Source organism: Cololabis saira, chromosome 5 (assembly GCF_033807715.1).
Source record: "Cololabis saira isolate AMF1-May2022 chromosome 5, fColSai1.1, whole genome shotgun sequence".
Classification (NCBI taxonomy): domain Eukaryota; kingdom Metazoa; phylum Chordata; class Actinopteri; order Beloniformes; family Belonidae; genus Cololabis; species Cololabis saira.
Genome location: NC_084591.1, coordinates 7,839,583 through 7,860,825, shown reverse-complemented (window position 1 = coordinate 7,860,825; position 21,243 = coordinate 7,839,583). Strand labels below are relative to the sequence as shown.

At 44.0% G+C, this 21,243-nt stretch overlaps 1 protein-coding gene and 14 non-coding genes across 16 annotated transcripts; 10 read left to right on the top strand and 5 right to left on the bottom strand.

The window, feature by feature from the left end:
• The first annotated feature begins 323 nt into the window (after positions 1-323).
• Positions 324-397, top strand: trnai-aau (transfer RNA isoleucine (anticodon AAU)). Its single transcript has one exon. It is a non-coding gene; the product is annotated as a tRNA-Ile (tRNA).
• Positions 398-1,843: 1,446 nt separating this feature from the next.
• Positions 1,844-1,915, bottom strand: trnac-gca (transfer RNA cysteine (anticodon GCA)). The gene has a single exon. It is a non-coding gene; the product is annotated as a tRNA-Cys (tRNA).
• Positions 1,916-2,200: 285 nt separating this feature from the next.
• On the top strand, positions 2,201-2,274 carry trnat-agu (transfer RNA threonine (anticodon AGU)). The gene has a single exon. It is a non-coding gene; the product is annotated as a tRNA-Thr (tRNA).
• A 919-nt stretch (positions 2,275-3,193) lies between these two features.
• On the top strand, positions 3,194-3,267 carry trnai-aau (transfer RNA isoleucine (anticodon AAU)). The gene has a single exon. It is a non-coding gene; the product is annotated as a tRNA-Ile (tRNA).
• Positions 3,268-4,673: 1,406 nt separating this feature from the next.
• On the bottom strand, positions 4,674-4,745 carry trnac-gca (transfer RNA cysteine (anticodon GCA)). The gene has a single exon. It is a non-coding gene; the product is annotated as a tRNA-Cys (tRNA).
• A 285-nt stretch (positions 4,746-5,030) lies between these two features.
• Positions 5,031-5,104, top strand: trnat-agu (transfer RNA threonine (anticodon AGU)). The gene has a single exon. It is a non-coding gene; the product is annotated as a tRNA-Thr (tRNA).
• Positions 5,105-5,583: 479 nt separating this feature from the next.
• trnai-aau (transfer RNA isoleucine (anticodon AAU)) lies at positions 5,584-5,657 on the top strand. The gene has a single exon. It is a non-coding gene; the product is annotated as a tRNA-Ile (tRNA).
• Positions 5,658-6,779: 1,122 nt separating this feature from the next.
• Positions 6,780-13,741, bottom strand: LOC133443711 (uncharacterized). Of its 2 annotated transcripts, none has more exons than XM_061720882.1 (2): positions 11,782-13,741; positions 6,780-6,847 (listed from the first exon to the last, which is right to left on the bottom strand). In XM_061720882.1, exon 1 carries the CDS (start codon positions 13,401-13,403, stop codon positions 11,823-11,825), a length of 1,581 nt encoding a protein of 526 aa, XP_061576866.1. In that variant the 5' UTR covers positions 13,404-13,741; the 3' UTR covers positions 6,780-6,847; positions 11,782-11,822. The 2 variants fall into 2 exon arrangements, with proteins under 2 accessions (XP_061576866.1, XP_061576867.1); XM_061720883.1 differs by having other exon boundaries at positions 12,833-13,741.
• A 468-nt stretch (positions 13,742-14,209) lies between these two features.
• trnac-gca (transfer RNA cysteine (anticodon GCA)) lies at positions 14,210-14,281 on the bottom strand. The gene has a single exon. It is a non-coding gene; the product is annotated as a tRNA-Cys (tRNA).
• Positions 14,282-14,566: 285 nt separating this feature from the next.
• trnat-agu (transfer RNA threonine (anticodon AGU)) lies at positions 14,567-14,640 on the top strand. The gene has a single exon. It is a non-coding gene; the product is annotated as a tRNA-Thr (tRNA).
• A 919-nt stretch (positions 14,641-15,559) lies between these two features.
• On the top strand, positions 15,560-15,633 carry trnai-aau (transfer RNA isoleucine (anticodon AAU)). The gene has a single exon. It is a non-coding gene; the product is annotated as a tRNA-Ile (tRNA).
• Positions 15,634-17,041: 1,408 nt separating this feature from the next.
• Positions 17,042-17,113, bottom strand: trnac-gca (transfer RNA cysteine (anticodon GCA)). Its single transcript has one exon. It is a non-coding gene; the product is annotated as a tRNA-Cys (tRNA).
• A 285-nt stretch (positions 17,114-17,398) lies between these two features.
• trnat-agu (transfer RNA threonine (anticodon AGU)) lies at positions 17,399-17,472 on the top strand. The gene has a single exon. It is a non-coding gene; the product is annotated as a tRNA-Thr (tRNA).
• A 1,694-nt stretch (positions 17,473-19,166) lies between these two features.
• On the top strand, positions 19,167-19,241 carry trnat-agu (transfer RNA threonine (anticodon AGU)). Its single transcript has one exon. It is a non-coding gene; the product is annotated as a tRNA-Thr (tRNA).
• A 1,636-nt stretch (positions 19,242-20,877) lies between these two features.
• On the top strand, positions 20,878-20,951 carry trnat-agu (transfer RNA threonine (anticodon AGU)). The gene has a single exon. It is a non-coding gene; the product is annotated as a tRNA-Thr (tRNA).
• The last annotated feature ends 292 nt before the right edge of the window (positions 20,952-21,243 follow it).

The window sequence follows — 21,243 nt, the reverse complement described above, 5'->3', positions numbered from 1 at the left end:
TTAAAGTTCTACTAAGAGATGTGGACTGCTTGAGAGGGAGGTACAGAAGTGTCTGGTTCTTCTCCTTTTAGTCACTTTAATGCTTTCCTGTTCTTCACTCGTGCCACAAGGTGGGGTACTCCCCCAATTCTTCTTGACCAAATGTGTATTTCTTTACGTGGTGTGTCTGGCAGACAGTTACTTCCCAAGTGTGACCTCACCTAAAAAGGTCTCTACTTGGTTTGGGAGACTGTGCATGTAACTCAAGATGTTGTAAACCAGGCCTGGATCAAACATACACATACATAAATACGTTGATACGGAAAAGAAAAAGTCAGCACGAAGGCCGGTTAGCTCAGAAGGTCAGAGCGTGGTGCTAATAACGCCAAGGTCATGGGTTCAATCCCCATACTGGCCAAACTGTTTACCACTAAAACTTGGGTTATTGTTGAAAGTTTCAGATTATAAAAATTGACCAGTCCAGGGGTCTGCCTCTCACCTAAAAATGAGCTGGGACAGACTCCAGCAGACCCCCGTGACCCTGCAAAGAATATGGCATGGATAATGAATGTATGTACCATCAAGTACTTTCTCTGACATACTCACCCATTTAACAAAAGTGTCCATAAAGTGGAAGTACATCAGTTATCAATTCTGTAAAGCTGAAATAAATGTGTATGTTTGATTGAATCAGAAACATTAGTCAACAAAATGTAAAGTTTGAAGTCAAGAGTTCAAGTTTTTGGACAATCTCTACTCTCTCTGTATATTTGCAATAACCCGAGACGGTAGCCAAACTGAAGTGACCTGTAAAGAGTGAATGTGAGAAATTACTGTCTCAAGTCTCTTGTAAGAGTGGAGTTCAGTTGCACTAACTTTTCTGATCAAAGTGTCAACATTTTCAGGACATACGTTGCCTCTTTCCCAATGAAGGCAGGGATCTTCCACTGCAAGCATGAAAAGGAGGAAAGTTGACCACTCCATTTTACAAAACATAACCTGTTATTTGGGATTAAGGACACAATTTAGCAAACTGCTTGCATCCTTGAACACGACAGTGCTGGAAGTAGTCTTGAACAGCTTTTGGACTTCAAACTTGCTCTGAAAGCAAGTTTTAAGTCACACAACACAAGTAGGTCGCACCCAGAGTTGAACTGGGGTTCTCTTTATCTGCAGTCAAATGATCTACCACTGAGCTTACCCCCTTACTATCATGACTTGAAATTGGTGGATCCAGATTGTAAGACTGGACCTTAGTTAAACCAACTGCTCCGATCAAAGTGGCAAAATCGTTAGGACCAACGTTAACTGAAGGACTTTAACCTGAATATTCACACTCTCTTGAAGACCTTTTATTATTTGATTATTGACTGTGGTCAACTCTGCCACAATGTTCCAGATGTATGCTACCTCTTGGCTGATGAAAGTAGGGATAAGCACCTGACCTCCTGAAACCCTGAAAAGGATGAACTGGGAAATTCTGACACCCCCACAGCGCTGCCTTTACCCAACTTTCAGAGATTCAATTTTATTTTGCATGCAAGCAAACTGGAAATGTGGCTCGTCTGAGTTTTCCATTAAGACTTAGTTATAAATAGTGATTGCAGGACTTGGACTTGTTAGGTGGATGAAATACTTGGTGATTTGAGAGTTTTGTAATTTAGCAAATGCGCTAGAAGTTTTTCTTTGTATTGAAAACCAGTAGCATCCAAAGCCTAAAAAACCACAACATGAAAGTAGGAGTTGCCTATAAAGTTAATTATAAACAATAAGTGCAGGATTGAGCTTAAATAATTTAAGATGCCACCTGCACTTTTACTGTAGGTGGTTTTAAGAAATATGCGATCAGGCAACCCTCACGGTCAGGGGGCACCCAGAGTTGAACTGGGGACCTCTTGATCTGCAGTCAAATGCTCTACCACTGAGCTATACCCCCTATCTGCTATGGTGGAGCCCGATTGTAAGAGTGGACCTCAGTTGCACTAACTATAATGATCAAAGTGGCAGAATCTTTAGGACATACGTTGCCTCTTTCCCAATGAAGGCAGGGATCTTCCCTTGCAAGCATGAAAAGGAGGAAAGTTGACCACTCCATTTTACAAAACCCAACCTGTTATTTGGGATTCAGGACTCAATTTAGAAAAGTGCTTGCATCCTAGAACATGACAGTGCTGGAAGTAGTCTTGGACAGCTTTGATATTTCAAACTTACTGTGAAATCAGGCCCTGAGGCTTAGTTGGTCAAAGCACCTGTCTAGTAAACAGGAGATCCTGGGTTCAAATCCCAGCAGAGCCTCTAAACTCATCTGTCTTTGGATGAGAGAAAGATTAGAGATGTCTCATTCATTCATAGTTCAACCATGGTGGTGTTGAGGAATAATACAAAGTCCAGTTCAGGAGTCCGCTGTGGGATGAGAGATTTTATTCTAGCCGGCGTTCAGCAGACCAACACAGACACAGTGTCTCGTTCGGTGGGCTGACATCGAGTGGTTTTGAAACAAGCTTCTTATACAAGAACAAACAACAGAATGCAGGAATACACGAATCAGGCGAGAGACAAAAAGTAATTTACAGTCGGATGTGACTCGGGCCAAATGTCATTATCAGACATTTGGCATGACTGTCACAGACCTCCAAATCACCCCATAGGGTGCTCTCGTGATTCAAATCTGTTTGAACCAACTTCCAGGTGTCGGGATCTGCACGGGGGTAGGAAGCTGGAGTCACAACAAAGGTCTTGAGTCCAGTTCAAAGCCCTGTAGGGGGTAGGGGCTGGAGCTTCCCATGACAATGTGGCTCGACAGTGGTGAAATGGAAAAATGACATGTAGCTTAAAAAAAAGAAAGGCACATTGAAGGTTTCTTAACCAAAGGTAATTCACATATTCCTGTCTTAAAGTTCTTCTAAGAGATGTGGACTGCTTGAGAGGGAGGTACAGAAGTGTCTGGTTCTTCTCCGTTTAGTCACTTTAATGCTTTGCTGTTCTTCACTCGTGCCACAAGGTGGGGTACTCCTCCAATTCTTCTTGACCAAATGTGTATTTCTTTACGTGGTGTGTCTGGCAGACAGTTACTTCCCAAGTTTTACCTCACCTAAAAAGGTCTCTACTTGGTTTGGGAGACTGTGCATGTAACTCAAGATGTTGTAAACCAGGCCTGGATCAAACATACACATACATAAATACGTTGATACGGAAAAGAAAAAGTCAGCACGAAGGCCGGTTAGCTCAGAAGGTCAGAGCGTGGTGCTAATAACGCCAAGGTCATGGGTTCAATCCCCATACTGGCCAAACTGTTTACCACTAAAACTTGGGTTATTGTTGAAAGTTTCAGATTATAAAAATTGGCCTTTCCAGGGGTCTGCCTCTCACCTCAAAATGAGCTGGGACCAACTCCAGCAGACCCCCCTGACCCTGCAAAGAATATAGCATAGATAATGAATGGATGTACCATCAAGTACTTTCTCTGACATACTCACCCATTTAACAAAAGTGTCCATAACGTACATCAGTTATCAATTCTGTAAAGCTGAAATAAATGTGTGTTTGATTGAATCAGAAACATTAGTCAACAAAATGTAAAGTTTGAAGTCAAGACTTCAAGTTTTTGGAGAATCTCTACTCTCTCCGTATATTTGCAATAACCCGAGACGGTAGCTAAACTGAAGTGACCTGTAAAGAGTGAATGTGAGGTAGGACACTAGAAATTACTGTCTCAAGTCTCTTGTAAGAGTGGAGCTCAGTTGCACTAACTATTCTGATCAAAGTGTCAACATTTTCAGGACATACGTTGCCTCTTTCCCAATGAAGGCAGGGATCTTCCACTGCAAGCATGAAAAGGAGGAAAGTTGACCACTCCATTTTACAAAACCTAACCTGTTATTTGGGATTAAGGACTCAATTTAGCAAACTGCTTGCATCCTTGAACACGACAGTGCTGGAAGGAGTCTTGAACAGCTTTTGGACTTCAAACTTGCAGAGTTGAAATGAGGACCTCTTAATCTGCAGTCAAATGCTCTACCATGAGCTTACCCCTTACTGTCATGACTTGAAATTGGTGGATCCAGATTGTAAGACTGGACCTTAGTTAAACCAACTGCTCCGATCAAAGTGGCAAAATCGTTAGGACCAACGTTAACTGAAGGATTTTAACCTGAATATTCACACTCTCTTGAAGACCTTTTATTATTTGATTATTGACTGTGGTCAACTCTGCCACAATGTTCCAGATGTATGCTACCTCTTGGCTGATGAAAGTAGGGATAAGCACCACCTGACCTCCTGAAACCCTGAAAAGGATGAACTGAGAAATTCTGACACCTCCACAGCTCTGCCTTTACCCAACTTTCAGAGATTCAATTTTATTTTGCATGCAAGCAAACTGGAAATGGGGCTGGTCTGAGTTTTCCATTAAGATTTAGTTATAAATAGTGATTGCAGGACTTGGACTTGTTAGGTGGATGAAATACTTGGTGATTTGAGAGTTTTGTAATTTAGCAAACGCGCTACAAGTTTTTCTTTGTATTGAAAACCAGTAGCATCCAAAGCCTAAAAAACCACAACATGAAAGTTGGAGTTGTCTATAAAGTTACTTATAAACAATAAGTGCAGGATTGAGATTAAAGAATTTAAGATGCCACCTGCACTTTTACTGTAGGTGGTTTTAAGAAATATGTAATCACGCAACCCTCATGGTCAGGGGGCACCCAGAGTTGAACTGGGGACCTCTTGATCTGCAGTCAAATGCTCTACCACTGAGCTATACCCCCTATCTGCTATGGTGGAGCCAGATTGTAAGAGTGCACCTCAGTTGCACTAACTATTCTGATCAAAGTGGCAGAATCTTTAGGACATACATTGCCTCTTTCCCAATGAAGGCAGGGATCTTCCCTTGCAAGCATGAAAAGGAGGAAAGTTGACCACTCCATTTTACAAAACCCAACCTGTTATTTGGGATTCAGGACTCAATTTAGCAAAGTGCTTGCATCCTTGAACACGACAGTGCTGGAAGTAGTCTTGGACAGCTTTGATACTTCAAACTTACTGTGAAATCAGGCCCTGTGGCTTAGTTGGTCAAAGCACCTGTCCAGTAAACAGGAGATCCTGGGTTCAAATCCCAGCAGAGCCTCTAAACTCATCAGTCTTTGGATGAGAGAAAGATTAGAGATGTTTCATTCATTCAGAGTTCAACCATGTTGGTGAAATGGAAAAATGACATGTAGCTTAAAAAAAGGAAAGGCACATTGAAGGTTTCTTAACCAAAGTTAATTCCCTGATTCCAGTCTTAAAGTTCTACTAAGAGATGTGGACCGCTTGAGAGGGAGGTACAGAAGTGTCTGGTTCTTCTCCTTTTAGTCACTTTAATGCTTTCCTGTTCTTCACTCGTGCCACAAGGTGGGGTACTCCCCCAATTCTTCTTGACCAAATGTGTATTTCTTTACGTGGTGTGTCTGGCAGACAGTTACTTCCCAAGTGTGACCTCACCTAAAAAGGTCTCTACTTGGTTTGGGAGACTGTGCATGTAACTCAAGATGTTGTAAACCAGGCCTGGATCAAACATACACATACATAAATACGTTGATACGGAAAAGAAAAACTCACCACGAAGGCTGGTTATCTCAGAAGGTCAGAGCGTGGTGCTAATAACGCCAAGATCATGGGTTCCATCCCCATACTGGCCAAACTGTTTACCACTAAAACTAGGGTTATTGTTGAAAGTTTCAGATTATAAAAATTGACCAGTCCAGGGGTCTGCCTCTCACCTCAAAATGAGCTGGGACAGACTCCAGCAGACCCCCGTGACCCTGCAAAGAATATGGCATAGATAATGAATGTATGTACCATCAAGTACTTTCTCTGACATACTCACCCATTTAACAAAAGTGTCCATAAAGTGGAAGTACATCAGTTATCAATTCTGTAAAGCTGAAATAAATGTGTATGTTTGATTGAATCAGAAACATTAGTCAACAAAATGTAAAGTTTGAAGTCAAGAGTTCAAGTTTTTGGACAATCTCTACTCTCTCCGTATATTTGCAATAACCCGAGACGGTAGCCAAACTGAAGTGACCTGTAAAGAGTGAATGTGAGAAATTACTGTCTCAAGTCTCTTGTAAGAGTGGAGTTCAGTTGCACTAACTTTTCTGATCAAAGTGTCAACATTTTCAGGACATACGTTGCCTCTTTCCCAATGAAGGCAGGGATCTTCCACTGCAAGCATGAAAAGGAGGAAAGTTGACCACTCCATTTTACAAAACATAACCTGTTATTTGGGATTAAGGACACAATTTAGCAAACTGCTTGCATCCTTGAACACGACAGTGCTGGAAGTAGTCTTGAACAGCTTTTGGACTTCAAACTTGATCTGAAAGCAAGTTTTAAGTCACACAACACAAGTAGGTCGCACCCAGAGTTGAACTGGGGTTCTCTTTATCTGCAGTCAAATGATCTACCACTGAGCTTACCCCCTTACTATCATGACTTGAAATTGGTGGATCCAGATTGTAAGACTGGACCTTAGTTAAACCAACTGCTCCGATCAAAGTGGCAAAATCGTTAGGACCAACGTTAACTGAAGGACTTTAACCTGAATATTCACACTCTCTTGAAGACCTTTTATTATTTGATTATTGACTGTGGTCAACTCTGCCACAATGTTCCAGATGTATGCTACCTCTTGGCTGATGAAAGTAGGGATAAGCACCTAACCTCCTGAAACCCTGAAAAGGATGAACTGGGAAATTCTGACACCCCCACAGCGCTGCCTTTACCCAACTTTCAGAGATTCAATTTTATTTTGCATGCAAGTGTTACCGGCCTCAGACCTAGGGGTTATCTGGGTCGGCACAAGGTGTTCACAGGGCAGGAAGCACTGTGAAAATACGAGGAACAGCACACTGTTAAACTTTTGCTTGCACGGTCAGCAGCGGTTTATTATTGACTGCGCATGCGTGGGACTGTGACTATCTCGCTGTTTCTCTGTGATTCACAGGAGCGCGTGGGCGCCATCTATAGACTTGGACGTCTAATAGCATGTGATACCACATACATAAGTGCAATTTTGTTACATTAGTTCAAAATAAATCTAAAAAAATGGGGGGTGCATGTTTAATGCTAAACTATAAATAGAGGCTATTTCTGAACCCTCTACACTCTCCCCTGCTTTAAGAGATGTCTCCGGACATCTTAGAACCAAAGAAACAATCAGGTAGTAGTAGTAGTCTGGAGAAAAGTCATCTGTCTAGTCTGTGTAGTGTCTGATGAGTCAGTGGGGTCAGTCAGTGAGTGTCTGTCAAATCCTAAAGCTACTGTCAGTCCTCTGTCCTAATAAGTCCATACCGCTGGGGTAGGGTAGTAACAGGTTTCGGGCAGGACAGGGTAAGGGGTCATGGGGTAAGGCACACATGTGAACATGGCGTTTGCTCCAGGTCTCCAGGGCTGGTATGATGGTTGACCGAAATGTTCATATGTGAATCTTTCTCTGGGTTTTACAGTACGGGTAGATCTCCTCATCGGTTCCTCTCCAACTCGTGGCTCTGCGTCAGGTTCAACCGTTTCTTCTGGAACTACTGGGCCTTTATCACCTTCGTCCTCAGTTATCACTTGTCGTTCCTGGACCTCCTCTGCAGGCAGTGTGTCTGCTGGTGGTGCTTGTGGTCTAACCACAGCTTCCTCTTGCTGATGCACCTCACCTGGTTCTGTTGTCTGTCTCATAGGTTGGAACTCTGGTGCTATAGCTCTGAGATGACGGTGTGGTTCAGGTTGAGGTGTTTGATGTCTGACTATCCTCCTTGTATACACAGGTAACGGTCGGAGGCTGTAGGAATACCCTTCCTCTTCATCAGAATCATCAGTCTCCTGCTCTGCTGCTTCTCTGTTGTTAGTCTGTCTGTTTCTCTGTTTTGTCTGTTTCTTTTGTGTCTGACAGGGCTGGTCATCTTGTTCAAATGGCAAGTCATTTACAGGTAGAAGGAGGTTACGATGCAGTACACGGATATTTCTGTCTCCCTTTTCTGCCTGTACTTTGTACACGGGTCCGTCTCCCACTCTTTCAATGACTCTGTGAACTTTCTCCTCCCAGTAAGCACGGAGTTTGCCAGGTCCACCTCTCTCGGACAGGTTCCTGACAAGCACTCGATCTCCTGGCTGAAGAGCCATCCCTTTAACACCACGGTCGTAGTATTTTTTTCCTTTTGCTGAGGACTTTTGGCTATTCTCTGAGGCGATTCTGTATGCGTCTTGCATCCGAGAAGCCCATTTCTGTGCGAATTCCTGTCGACTGGACACGTCTCCCTCAGGTCTAAGATCGAATACTAAGTCAATAGGCAAACGTGGGGCTCTTCCATAGAGGAGAAAGAATGGCGAATAGCCCGTTGCTTCATGTCTCGTACAGTTGTACGCGTGGACTATGTGAGGCAAATGGTCTTTCCACTCAGCTTTTCTTTCCTCTTGGAGAGTGCGGAGCATCTGTAACAGTGTTCTATTCAGGCGTTCCACCGGGTTTCCCTGCGGGTGGTATGGGGTGGTTCGAGAATGGGAAATGCCTGACAACTGCTGGAGTCGCTGGAATAGATGGTTCTCGAACTCCCGACCCTGATCATGGTGTAGCTTTTCCGGATACGAGAAACGTGGAATAAAATCATTGAAGATTTTCTCAGCTGCGGTTTTGCCTGACTTGTTTTTAGTCGGGTAGGCTTGTGCGAAGCGCGTGAAGTGATCTACCAGAACTAAAATATACTCAAAACCTCCTTTACTTGGCTCTAAGTGAAGGTAATCAATAGAAATAAGCTCAAATGGGGCACTGGTTGTTATTGAACCCATGGGTGCTTTTTCTGGGATGGTGGGTCGTTTCTGCTTAATACAGGAACACTGGCGGATGACATAGTCGTCTATTTCACGCTGCATGAATGGCCAATAGAACCTTTGTCTTGCCAGATGGATCACTTTGGCAGCCCCGACATGACCCATGTCGTCATGCAGGTGTTTGAGCACGGTCGACTTCAGCTTACTGGGGAGAACGAGCTGTTTCCATTTTCCTGCTTGCCTGTATAGAATTCCTTTGTCGAGTTTGAGTCTATTCCATTCATGTACGAGTCTCCTTGTCTCTCGTGTCATTTGTCTTTTGTCGTTATCGTTAGGATTCCATCCTCTCCTCTTCAATGTCATCACCTCATTGATTGACGCATCCTCCTTTTGATCAGCTTTGATGTCATCTGGGGTGATGGTTGGAATTGTCACAGGGGGATCTTCGTCACCACCAGAGGAGAGTTGCAGTGCTGCCATCCATGGCACATCATTCTCGGCCACTGCTTTGTTCCCCTGCCATATGGTAGAAACAACATCTGGGGGTAGGGTTTCAGTGTACTCCCCTGTGTGACCCTGAAGCTTAACGGGATACCTTGAGAGTGTGTCAGCGTCAGCATTTGCCTTGCCTGGCCTGTACTTTATGGTGAAATAGAAATCTGCCAACTCACCCACCCAGCGATGTCCAACAGCGTTGAGTTTGGCTGTGCTTAACACATAAGTCAGGGGGTTATTGTCTGTATACACGGTGAAGGTGGGTGCATAGTAGAGATAATCCCTGAATTTATCGCAAATGGCCCACTTCAGTGCCAGAAACTCGAGCTTACCAGAATGGAGATGGTAATTCTTTTCTGCGGGCGTGAGTGTTCTGGATCCATAAGCGATGACACGGAGCTTTCCTCCCTGCTGTTGATAGAGCACAGCCCCCAGACCTTCATTGGATGCGTCAGTATTTAATACAAAAGGCAAATTAAAATCTGGGTAGGCTAAAATGGGTGGATTGGTCAACATGTCTACCAGGCGAGAAACCACAGCACTGTGTTCGGGGGTCCACTGGACGGGTGTATGAGAGGGGAGCTGGCCAGACTTTGTGACTTTTCTTTTGGGTGCAGCGTTGTTACCTTTAGTGGGCCTCTGGTTGGGCTCACTGGGACCCTCTGCAAGCTTGAACAGCGGCCGTGCAATTCTGGAGAAGTCCTGTATGAAGGATCTGTAATAGCCTAAGAAGCCTAATAGACCTCTGACTTCTCCGACATTCTTTGGCTCTCTCTCTTTCAGCTGCAACACTGCTTCCAGGTCTTTAGGGTCTATTTGGACACCTTCACTTGTCACTAGGCGCCCAATGTACCTCACTTGTCGTCTGAACAGCTCACATTTCTTTGGACGTAACTTGATACCATGCTCCCGCAGGCGGCGGAGCACACGCCTCAGGTCCTCTACGTGGTCATGGAATGATTTTGAAAAGCACAAGACGTCGTCCAAGTATGGAGTGCAGTACTCGTCTCTCATGCCATCAAAGACACCCTCCATACATCTTTGAAAGGCTGCTGGGGCGTTGGTAAGGCCAAAGGGGAGTCGAAGCCACTCATATAATCCCCAAGGGGTATTAAAAGCGGTCAGGTACCTGGAACTCTCGTCGACAAAGCCCTGGTGGTATGCGCTGCCTTGGTCGAGTATTGAGAACCAGGAGTAGCCCCCCAGGTTATCCAGCAGGTCTTGAATGCGTGGGAGCGGATGACGGTCTGGGACAGTTTTGCGGTTTAACTCCCTGAAATCAACGCATAGACGTAAACTCTTATCTTTTTTTCTGACACAGACCACGGGGGATGAGTACGGTGACGTGGACTTCCTTATCCAGCCATGGTCAAGCAGGTTCTGCACATAGTCTTTTACTTCTCTGTACAGGGGTTTTGGAATGGCATTGTAGCGTTTTTGGACTGGGGTTTCATCATTTAGCTGAATTTTGAGTTGCAGGCTTGGGATGCAACCTATGTCAGCATCATCCTTGGCAAAGACATCTGACTCGTCGTATAACATGTCTCTGGCTATTGCTTGTTCCTCCTCTTCGAGGTGTGACAATTCAATAGGTGGGTGCCATTTATCTTGAGTCAGAGCGGAGCAGGTTTGAACTGTGGGACGGATTTGGGGTTTTGGGTTGCTGGGGGAATGGTTAAGGGGTTTGGCCTCAATAATTTCCTCCAATGTGCCCAAAATGGTTCTCTGTGACAGATAGATGTCATGTTTAGTGAAATTCTGGATAGGGATTTTGGTGATTTTTGATGAGCCATTGGGGACATCAATTAAAGTGGGAAAGGGGTCTAAACCCTCGGAGCAGTTGTTTCCTTGACTGGGCTCAAATAGCATCGTTCCACCCCGGGGCCACGCTCTGACTCTGCACTTCACCTCACAGATCTGACCAGCAGGAACAGTTAGTCCTTTCTTTCCAACTCGCACAGTGTACTGGGAAGGTGTTTCGTCAGGGGTCAGTACCTGGAGAACGGAAATCAGGGTTTCCACTGTGCTTTCACTGACACTCATGGCTTCTTTCAGTATGGCTGTAATATCCACCTGTTCTTTGTTCTCTTTGATCAGCTCTGCAATGACATTACTACCTAGAAGGGGACAGTTAACACAGTTCTGGCTGATTAAGATGGGCACTTGTATGTCAGCATGTCCATGACTCTCACTGCGTATCTGTAAGTCAACATTAGCCCATCCATCAAAGGGGACAGCCGTGCCATTTGCTGCAGATATTTGGAGTGGTTGATCTGTGAATAGGGATGAGAGTGGCTGTATTTTCACACTGGGCAACACTTCTTCTACCCACGCCCTCCCCACCATGGTCACCTGGGCCCCTGAGTCAAGCAGCATTTGGAGGGGGACCCCATTGATTGCACATGAGACCATACATCGCTTGCCAATGAGTTGTGCTACACGTTTTCTGGGTGTTGGCTGGACCTGTGTAGTTGGTTTGACTGGGTGTATAGTTTCGACTGAGTTCACCTGTACTGGAGGCTTGTTACTGGCGACGGTCACTGGCAGCCTCACTCCAGTGACCTCCTCCCGTTTCCCGATGCCTTCCTTTGTAGACAGCCAACTTTTCTATGTCCTTCCTGACCACAGGCGAAGCAGTGAGGGCAGCTCTTTATGTTCTTCTGCACACACGCTTGACATCTGCCCCTGGTCTCAGACGATGTCTGGGGTCGCGTTGAGGGTCGAGTCGGGGTTGGACAGTGGCTAATGGGAGTCACAGTCTCTGCGGGTTTGACAACCTGGGCAAAGTGTTTGGTCAGTGAGGTCACTTGTGCGGTCAGCTCTAGAATAGCAGCACGGTTAGCCTGTAATTCAGAGTCAACGTTGGTCTGTTTGGCCTGGTCAGTCTTTTTAGTCTGGTCAGTCTCGTCAGTCTGAGCTGTACTTACAGTCACTGGTCGGTGTTTAGTCACAGTACCAAGGCGTTTTAACCGATCTGCCTCCTCACTTGTGGACTTAGTGATCTGTTCGAGGAGAAGGTCGTCACTAACCTGTAAGTCGGCGAGGAAAGGTTTGAGATCACACCGGACATGGTTATTTTTTTCATTTAACCCTTGGTAGAGTGTGTGAAGGAATGTACCCTGAACAAGCTTTCTGTCATAACAAAAATCTGCACCTGGCTGTTGTGACTCAAAAACAACTCTCTGTTTTAGACCCATAATTCTGTACAAAAATTGCTGTGGGCCCTCTTTGTCTTGCTGTCTAGCAGTACTAAGCTCCTGAAAAAGCTCAGTGCTGTTTTTGTCCCTGATATGAGAACGGAGAAAGCGTTTTAACTCACTCATGGTAAGGTCTTCTTTGTTAGTTAGCATATCCCTGAATGTACCAGGCTTAGTTATCTTTAGCACAGTGCGGATAACCTCTGACTCACTAAACCCTTCTCGTAACCCTTCATCCATCTGTTTACAAAGGCTACTGTATGACATGTCAGACCCTGTGTCAGAAATCTGACCACCATAAAGTTTAAATTCTCTACGTGGAAACAGAGCGGCTACATCGGTAATTCTCACCACCTGCTCACCAATACTGGAGGACGTACTGGCACGGCCAGGAGGGACACCACCTGCACTGTTGGTGACGGATCGGGCTGGCGATGTGGTGACGAGGTTCCTGGTTGGTGCGTTGTTGCCTCTGTCCATGGTCGGTTGAGGTGTGTGAGGGTCTCTCTCTCTGGATGGGGACAGCAGGTTACTGTCCATGGTTGCTGTAGAGGGGCTGGTCTGTTGATGAGTCGCTGTGTCATCCATCTGGAGAGATGCAGCTGCGGCTTCTTCTCCCACGTCAGCGTCTCCACGGTCAGCTCCTCCCACAACGTCTCCTCCATCCGGGGCACGTAGCATGTCATCGATCATGTCGTTGAGGGGAAGGATTTGAGACATTCCTTCGTCCTCCATTCCTTTCAACTTTTCACTTCTCAGGTAGTCGACAATCAAATCAAACAGTTCTGGTTCACTGAGTGCCGCCAGGTCCTCCACATCTCTGTCGTCATCAACTGCACTGGCGACAGTCTGTAGTTGACTAGAACTCAAAGCTAGGAGTCTCTTCTGTATGGTGAATATCAGCAGCCGTCGTGGGGTTGGGGTGGGAGCCATCTTCAGCACCCGTGGCCTCTACTCTCTGGATGACGCACAGCAATGCAGCCTTCCCTGAAGCTTTAGACACAGGTTCTCGCCGTGGCAGTTCACTCTTTCCCTCCTAGGTGGCGCTGTTATCCCGGACGAGCCCCCAATTGTTACCGGCCTCAGACCTAGGGGTTATCTGGGTCGGCACAAGGTGTTCACAGGGCAGGAAGCACTGTGAAAATACGAGGAACAGCACACTGTTAAACTTTTGCTTGCACGGTCAGCAGCGGTTTATTATTGACTGCGCATGCGTGGGACTGTGACTATCTCGCTGTTTCTCTGTGATTCACAGGAGCGCGTGGGCGCCATCTATAGACTTGGACGTCTAATAGCATGTGATTCCACATACATAAGTGCAATTTTGTTACATTAGTTCAAAATAAATCTAAAAAAATGGGGGGTGCATGTTTAATGCTAAACTATAAATAGAGGCTATTTCTGAACCCTCTACACAAGCAAACTGGAAATGCGGCTTGTCTGAGTTTTCCATTAAGACTTAGTTATAAATAGTGATTGCAGGACTTGGACTTGTTAGGTGGATGAAATACTTGGTGATTTGAGAGTTTTGTAATTTAGCAAATGCGCTAGAAGTTTTTCTTTGTATTGAAAACCAGTAGCATCCAAAGCCTAAAAAACCACAACATGAAAGTAGGAGTTGCCTATAAAGTTAATTATAAACAATAAGTGCAGGATTGAGCTTAAATAATTTAAGATGCCACCTGCACTTTTACTGTAGGTGGTTTTAAGAAATATGCGATCAGGCAACCCTCACGGTCAGGGGGCACCCAGAGTTGAACTGGGGACCTCTTGATCTGCAGTCAAATGCTCTACCACTGAGCTATACCCCCTATCTGCTATGGTGGAGCCCGATTGTAAGAGTGGACCTCAGTTGCACTAACTATAATGATCAAAGTGGCAGAATCTTTAGGACATACGTTGCCTCTTTCCCAATGAAGGCAGGGATCTTCCCTTGCAAGCATGAAAAGGAGGAAAGTTGACCACTCCATTTTACAAAACCCAACCTGTTATTTGGGATTCAGGACTCAATTTAGAAAAGTGCTTGCATCCTAGAACATGACAGTGCTGGAAGTAGTCTTGGACAGCTTTGATATTTCAAACTTACTGTGAAATCAGGCCCTGAGGCTTAGTTGGTCAAAGCACCTGTCTAGTAAACAGGAGATCCTGGGTTCAAATCCCAGCAGAGCCTCTAAACTCATCTGTCTTTGGATGAGAGAAAGATTAGAGATGTCTCATTCATTCATAGTTCAACCATGGTGGTGTTGAGGAATAATACAAAGTCCAGTTCAGGAGTCCGCTGTGGGATGAGAGATTTTATTCTAGCCGGCGTTCAGCAGACCAACACAGACACAGTGTCTCGTTCGGTGGGCTGACATCGAGTGGTTTTGAAACAAGCTTCTTATACAAGAACAAACAACAGAATGCAGGAATACACGAATCAGGCGAGAGACAAAAAGTAATTTACAGTCGGATGTGACTCGGGCCAAATGTCATTATCAGACATTTGGCATGACTGTCACAGACCTCCAAATCACCCCATAGGGTGCTCTCGTGATTCAAATCTGTTTGAACCAACTTCCAGGTGTCAGGATCTGCACGGGGGTAGGAAGCTGGAGTCACAACAAAGGTCTTGAGTCCAGTTCAAAGCCCTGTAGGGGGTAGGGGCTGGAGCTTCCCATGACAATGTGGCTCGACAGTGGTGAAATGGAAAAATGACATGTAGCTTAAAAAAAAGAAAGGCACATTGAAGGTTTCTTAACCAAAGGTAATTCACATATTCCTGTCTTAAAGTTCTTCTAAGAGATGTGGACTGCTTGAGAGGGAGGTACAGAAGTGTCTGGTTCTTCTCCGTTTAGTCACTTTAATGCTTTGCTGTTCTTCACTCGTGCCACAAGGTGGGGTACTCCTCCAATTCTTCTTGACCAAATGTGTATTTCTTGACGTGGTGTGTCTGGCAGACAGTTACTTCCCAAGTTTTACCTCACCTAAAAAGGTCTCTACTTGGTTTGGGAGACTGTGCATGTAACTCAAGATGTTGTAAACCAGGCCTGGATCAAACATACACATACATAAATACGTTGATACGGAAAAGAAAAAGTCAGCACGAAGGCCGGTTAGCTCAGAAGGTCAGAGCGTGGTGCTAATAACGCCAAGGTCATGGGTTCAATCCACATACTGGCCAAACTGTTTACCACTAAAACTTGGGTTATTGTTGAAAGTTTCAGATTATAAAAATTGGCCTGTCCAGGGGTCTGCCTCTCACCTCAAAATGAGCTGGGACCGACTCCAGCAGACCCCCCTGACCCTGCAAAGAATATAGCATAGATAATGAATGGATGTACCATCAAGTACTTTCTCTGACATACTCACCCATTTAACAAAAGTGTCCATAACGTACATCAGTTATCAATTCTGTAAAGCTGAAATAAATGTGTGTTTGATTGAATCAGAAACATTAGTGAACAAAATGTAAAGTTTGAAGTCAAGACTTCAAGTTTTTGGAGAATCTCTACTCTCTCCGTATATTTGCAATAACCCGAGACGGTAGCTAAACTGAAGTGACCTGTAAAGAGTGAATGTGAGGTAGGACACTAGAAATTACTGTCTCAAGTCTCTTGTAAGAGTGGAGCTCAGTTGCACTAACTATTCTGATCAAAGTGTCAACATTTTCAGGACATACGTTGCCTCTTTCCCAATGAAGGCAGGGATCTTCCACTGCAAGCATGAAAAGGAGGAAAGTTGACCACTCCATTTTACAAAACCTAACCTGTTATTTGGGATTAAGGACTCAATTTAGCAAACTGCTTGCATCCTTGAACACGACCGTGCTGGAAGGAGTCTTGAACAGCTTTTGGACTTCAAACTTGCAGAGTTGAAATGAGGACCTCTTAATCTGCAGTCAAATGCTCTACCATGAGCTTACCCCTTACTGTCATGACTTGAAATTGGTGGATCCAGATTGTAAGACTGGACCTTAGTTAAACCAACTGCTCCGATCAAAGTGGCAAAATCGTTAGGACCAACGTTAACTGAAGGATTTTAACCTGAATATTCACACTCTCTTGAAGACCTTTTATTATTTGATTATTGACTGTGGTCAACTCTGCCACAATGTTCCAGATGTATGCTACCTCTTGGCTGATGAAAGTAGGGATAAGCACCACCTGACCTCCTGAAACCCTGAAAAGGATGAACTGGGAAATTCTGACACCCCCACAGCTCTGCCTTTACCCAACTTTCAGAGATTCAATTTTATTTTGCATGCAAGCAAACTGGAAATGGGGCTGGTCTGAGTTTTCCATTAAGACTTAGTTATAAATAGTGATTGCAGGACTTGGACTTGTTAGGTGGATACTTGGTGATTTGAGAGTTTTGTAATTTAGCAAACGCGCTAGAAGTTTTTCTTTGTTTTGAAAACCAGTAGCATCCAAAGCCTAAAAAACCACAACATGAAAGTTGGAGTTGCCTATAAAGTTACTTATAAACAATAAGTGCAGGATTGAGCTTAAAGAAAGAAAGCTTTAAGATGCCACCTGCACTTTTACTGTAGGTTGTTTTAAGAAATATGCAATCAGACAACCCTCATGGTCAGGGGGCACCCAGAGTTGAACTTGGGACCTCTTGATCTGCAGTCAAATGCTCTACCACTGAGCTATACGCCCTATCTGCTATGGTGGAGCCAGATTGTAAGGGTGGACCTCAGTTGCACTAACTATTCTGATCAAAGTGGCAGAATCTTTAGGACATACGTTGCCTCTTTCCCAATGAAGGCAGGGATCTTCCCTTGCAAGCATGAAAAGGAGGAAAGTTGACCACTCCATTTTACAAAACCCAACCTGTTATTTGGGATTCAGGACTCAATTTAGAAAAGTGCTTGCATCCTAGAACACGACAGTGCTGGAAGTAGTCCTGGACAGCTTTGATACTTCAAACTTACTGTGAAATCAGGCCCTATGGCTTAGTTGGTCAAAACACCTGTCTAGTAAACAGGAGATCCTGGGTTCAAATCCCAGCAGAGCCTCTAAGCTCATCTGTTTTTGGATGTGAGAAAGATTAGAGATGTCTCATTGATTCATAGTTCAACCATGGTGGTGAAATGGAAAAATGACATGTAGCTTAAAAAAAAGAAAGGCACATTGAAGGTTTCTTAACCAAAGTTAATTCACATATTCCTGTCTTAAAGTTCTTCTAAGAGATGTGGACTGCTTGAGAAGGAGGTACAGGAGTGTCTGGTTCTTCTCCTTGTAGTCCCTTCAATGCTTTCCTGTTCTTCACTTGTGCCACAAGGTGGGGTACTCCTCCAATTCTTCTTGACCAAATGTGTATTTCTTTACGTGGTGTGTCTGACAGTCAGTTACTTCCCAAGTTTTACCTCACTTAAAAAGGTCTCTACTTGGTTTGGGAGACTGTGGATGTAACTCAAGATGTTGTAAACCAGGCCTGGATCAAACATACACATGCATACATACGTACATATGAAAAAGAATCGCTCATTACGAAGGCCAGTTAGCTCAGAAGGTCAGAGCTAATAATGCCAAGGTCATGGGTTCAATCCCCATACTGGCCAAACTGTTTACCACTAAAACTTGGGTTATTGTTGAAAGTTTCAGATTATCAAAATTGACATGTCCAGGGGTCTGACTTTTTCCTGAAAATTAGCTGGGATAGGCTCTAGCAGACCCCTGTGACCCTGCAAAGAATATAATAATGGATGTACCATCAAGTACTTTCTCTGACATACTCACCCATTTAACAAAAGTGTCCATAAAGTGGAAGTACATCAGTTATCAATTCTGTAAAGCTGAAATAAATGTGTATATTTGATTGAATCAGGAACATTAGTCAACAAAATGTAAAGTTTGAAGTCAAGAGTTCAAGTTTTTGGAGAATTTCTACTCTCTCCGTATATTTGCAATAACCCGAGACGGTAGCCAAACTGAATCAATCAATCAATTACTTTATTTGTCCCCAAGGGGGCGATTAGTTTCGCGACAGGAGAAGCACACAATAAAGAAGTGACCTGTAAAGAGTGAATGTGAGGTAGGACACTAGAAATTACTGTCTCAAGTCTCTTGTAAGAGTGGAGTTCAGTTGCACTAACTTTTCTGATCAAAGTGTCAACATTTTCAGGACATACGTTGCCTCTTTCCCAATGAAGGCAGGGATCTTCCACTGCAAGCATGAAAAGGAGGAAAGTTGACCACTCCATTTTACAAAACCTAACCTGTTATTTGGAATTCAGACCTCAATTTAGCAAACTGCTTGCATCCTTGAAAACGACAGTACTGGAAGGAGTCTTGAACAGCTTTTGGACTTCAAACTTGCTCTGAAAGCAAGTTTTAAGTCACACAACACAAGTAGGGGGCACACAGAGTTGAACTGGGGTTCTCTTGATCTGCAGTCAAATGATCTACCACTGAGCTTACCCCCTTACTATCATGGTGGAGCCAGATTGTAAGAGTGGACCTCAGTTGCACTAACTATTCTGATCAAAGTGGCAGAATCTTTAGGACATACGTTGCCTCTTTCCCAATGAAGGCAGGGATCTTCCCTTGCAAGCATGAAAAGGAGGAAAGCTGACCACTCCATTTTACAAAACCCAACCTGTTATTTGGGATTCAGGACTCAATTTAGCAAAGTGCTTGCATCCTAGAACATGACAGTGCTGGAAGTAGTCCTGGACAACTTTGATACTTCAAACTTACTGTGAAATCAGGCCCTGTGGCTTAGTTGGTCAAAGCACCTGTCTAGTAAACAGGAGATCCTGGGTTCAAATCCCAGCTAGAGCCTCTAAACTCATCTGTCTTTGGATGTGAGAAAGATTAGAGATGTCTCATGGATTCATGGTTCAACCATGGTGGTGAAATGGAAAAATGACATGTAGGTTAAAAAAAAGAAAGGTGCATTGAAGGTTTCTTAACCAAAGTTAATTCCCACATTCCTGCCTTAAAGTTCTTCTAAGAGATGTGGACTGATTAAGAGGGAGGTACAGTAGTGTCTGGTTCTTCTCCTTTTAGTCACTTTAATACTTTCCTGTTCTTCACTCGTGCCACAAGGTGGGGTACTCCTCCAATTCTTCTTGACCAAATGTGTATTTCTTTACGTGGTGTGTCTGGCAGACAGTTACTTCCCAAGTGTGACCTCACCTAAAAAGGTCTCTACTTGGTTTGGGAGACTGTGCATGGAACTCAAGATGTTGTAAACCAGGCCTGGATCAAAGATACACATGCATACATACGTACATATGAAAAAGAATCACTCTCTACGAAGGCCGGTTAGCTCAGAAGATCAGGGCTAATAATGCCAAGGTCATGGGTTCAATCCCCATACTGGCCAAACTGTTTACCACTAAAACTTGGGTTATTGTTGAAAGTTTCAGATTATAAAATTTGACCTGTCCAGGGGTCTGCCTCTCACCTCAAAATGAGCTGGGATAGACTCCAGCAGACCCCTGTGACCCTGCAAAGAATATAGCATAGATAATGAATGTATGTACCATCAAGTACTTTCTCTGACATACTCACCCATTTAACAAAAGTGTCCATAAAATGGAGGTACATCAGTTATCAATTCTGCAAAGCTGAAATAAATGTGTATGTTTGATTGAATCAGAAACATTAGTCAACAAAATGTAAAGTTTGAAGTCAAGAGTTCAAGTTTTTGGAGAATCTCTACTCTCTCCGTATATTTGCAATAACCCGAGACGGTAGCCAAACTGAAGTGACCTGTAAAGAGTGAATGTGAGGTAGGACACTAGAAATTACTGTCTCACGTCTCTTGTAAGAGTGGAGCTTAGTTGCACTAACTTTTCTGATCAAAGTGGCAACATTTCAGGAAAAAAAATCTTTCCCAATAAAGGCAGGGATCTTCCACTGCAAGCATGAAAAGGAGGAAAGTTGACCACTCCATTTTACAAAACCTAACCTGTTATTTGGGATTAAGGACTCAATTTAGCAAACTGCTTGCATCCTTGAACACGACAGTGCTGCAAGGAGTCTTGAACAGCTTTTGGACTTCAAACTTGCTCTGAAAGCAAGTTTTAAGTCACACAACACAAGTAGGGGGCACCCAGAGTTGAACTGGGGTTCTCTTGATCTGCAGTCAAATGATCTACCACTGAGCTTACCCCCTTACTATCATGACTTGAAATTGGTGAATCCAGATTGTAAGACTGGACCTCAGTTGCACTAACTATTCTGATCAAAGTGGCAGAATCTTTAGGACATACTTTGCCTCTTTCCCAATAATGGCAGGGATCTTCCCTTGCAAGCATGAAAAGGAGGAAAGTTGACCACTCCATTTTACAAAACCCAACCTGTTATTTGGGATTCAGGACTCAATTTAGCAAAGTGCTTGCATCCTAGAACACGACAGTGCTGGAAGGAGTCTTTGACAGCTTTGATACTTCAAACTTAGTGTGACATCAGGCCCTGTGGCTTAGTTGGTCAAAGCACATGTCTAGTAAACAGGAGATCCTGGGTTCAAATCCCAGCAGAGCCTCTAAACCAGGGGTCGGCAAGTAAGTTTGGCCTCGGGCCAAATTTTTTCGGAGCAACTGAATGGTGGGCCATCACATCAATCAGGCGAAACATGTTTTTTTTCTTCTAAACAAAACTTTTTTCCCTTTATCTATAGGCTACTAGTATTATTATACTATTATATCTTGTACAAAAAGGTAATTTAAGAAAGTCATTAGTTTAAATAAAGTAACTTGAATTTGCTACAGACTGTTATTAGTGTGCTATTACTGCTTTAGCGCTACTCTGTGGCTGCGTTATGAAACCATAAGTAA

Excerpts from the sequence above, each read along its gene's own strand:
- LOC133443711 (XM_061720882.1), bottom strand. The coding sequence starts at position 13,403 with ATGGCTCCCACCCCAACCCCACGACGGCTGCTGATATTCACCATACAG.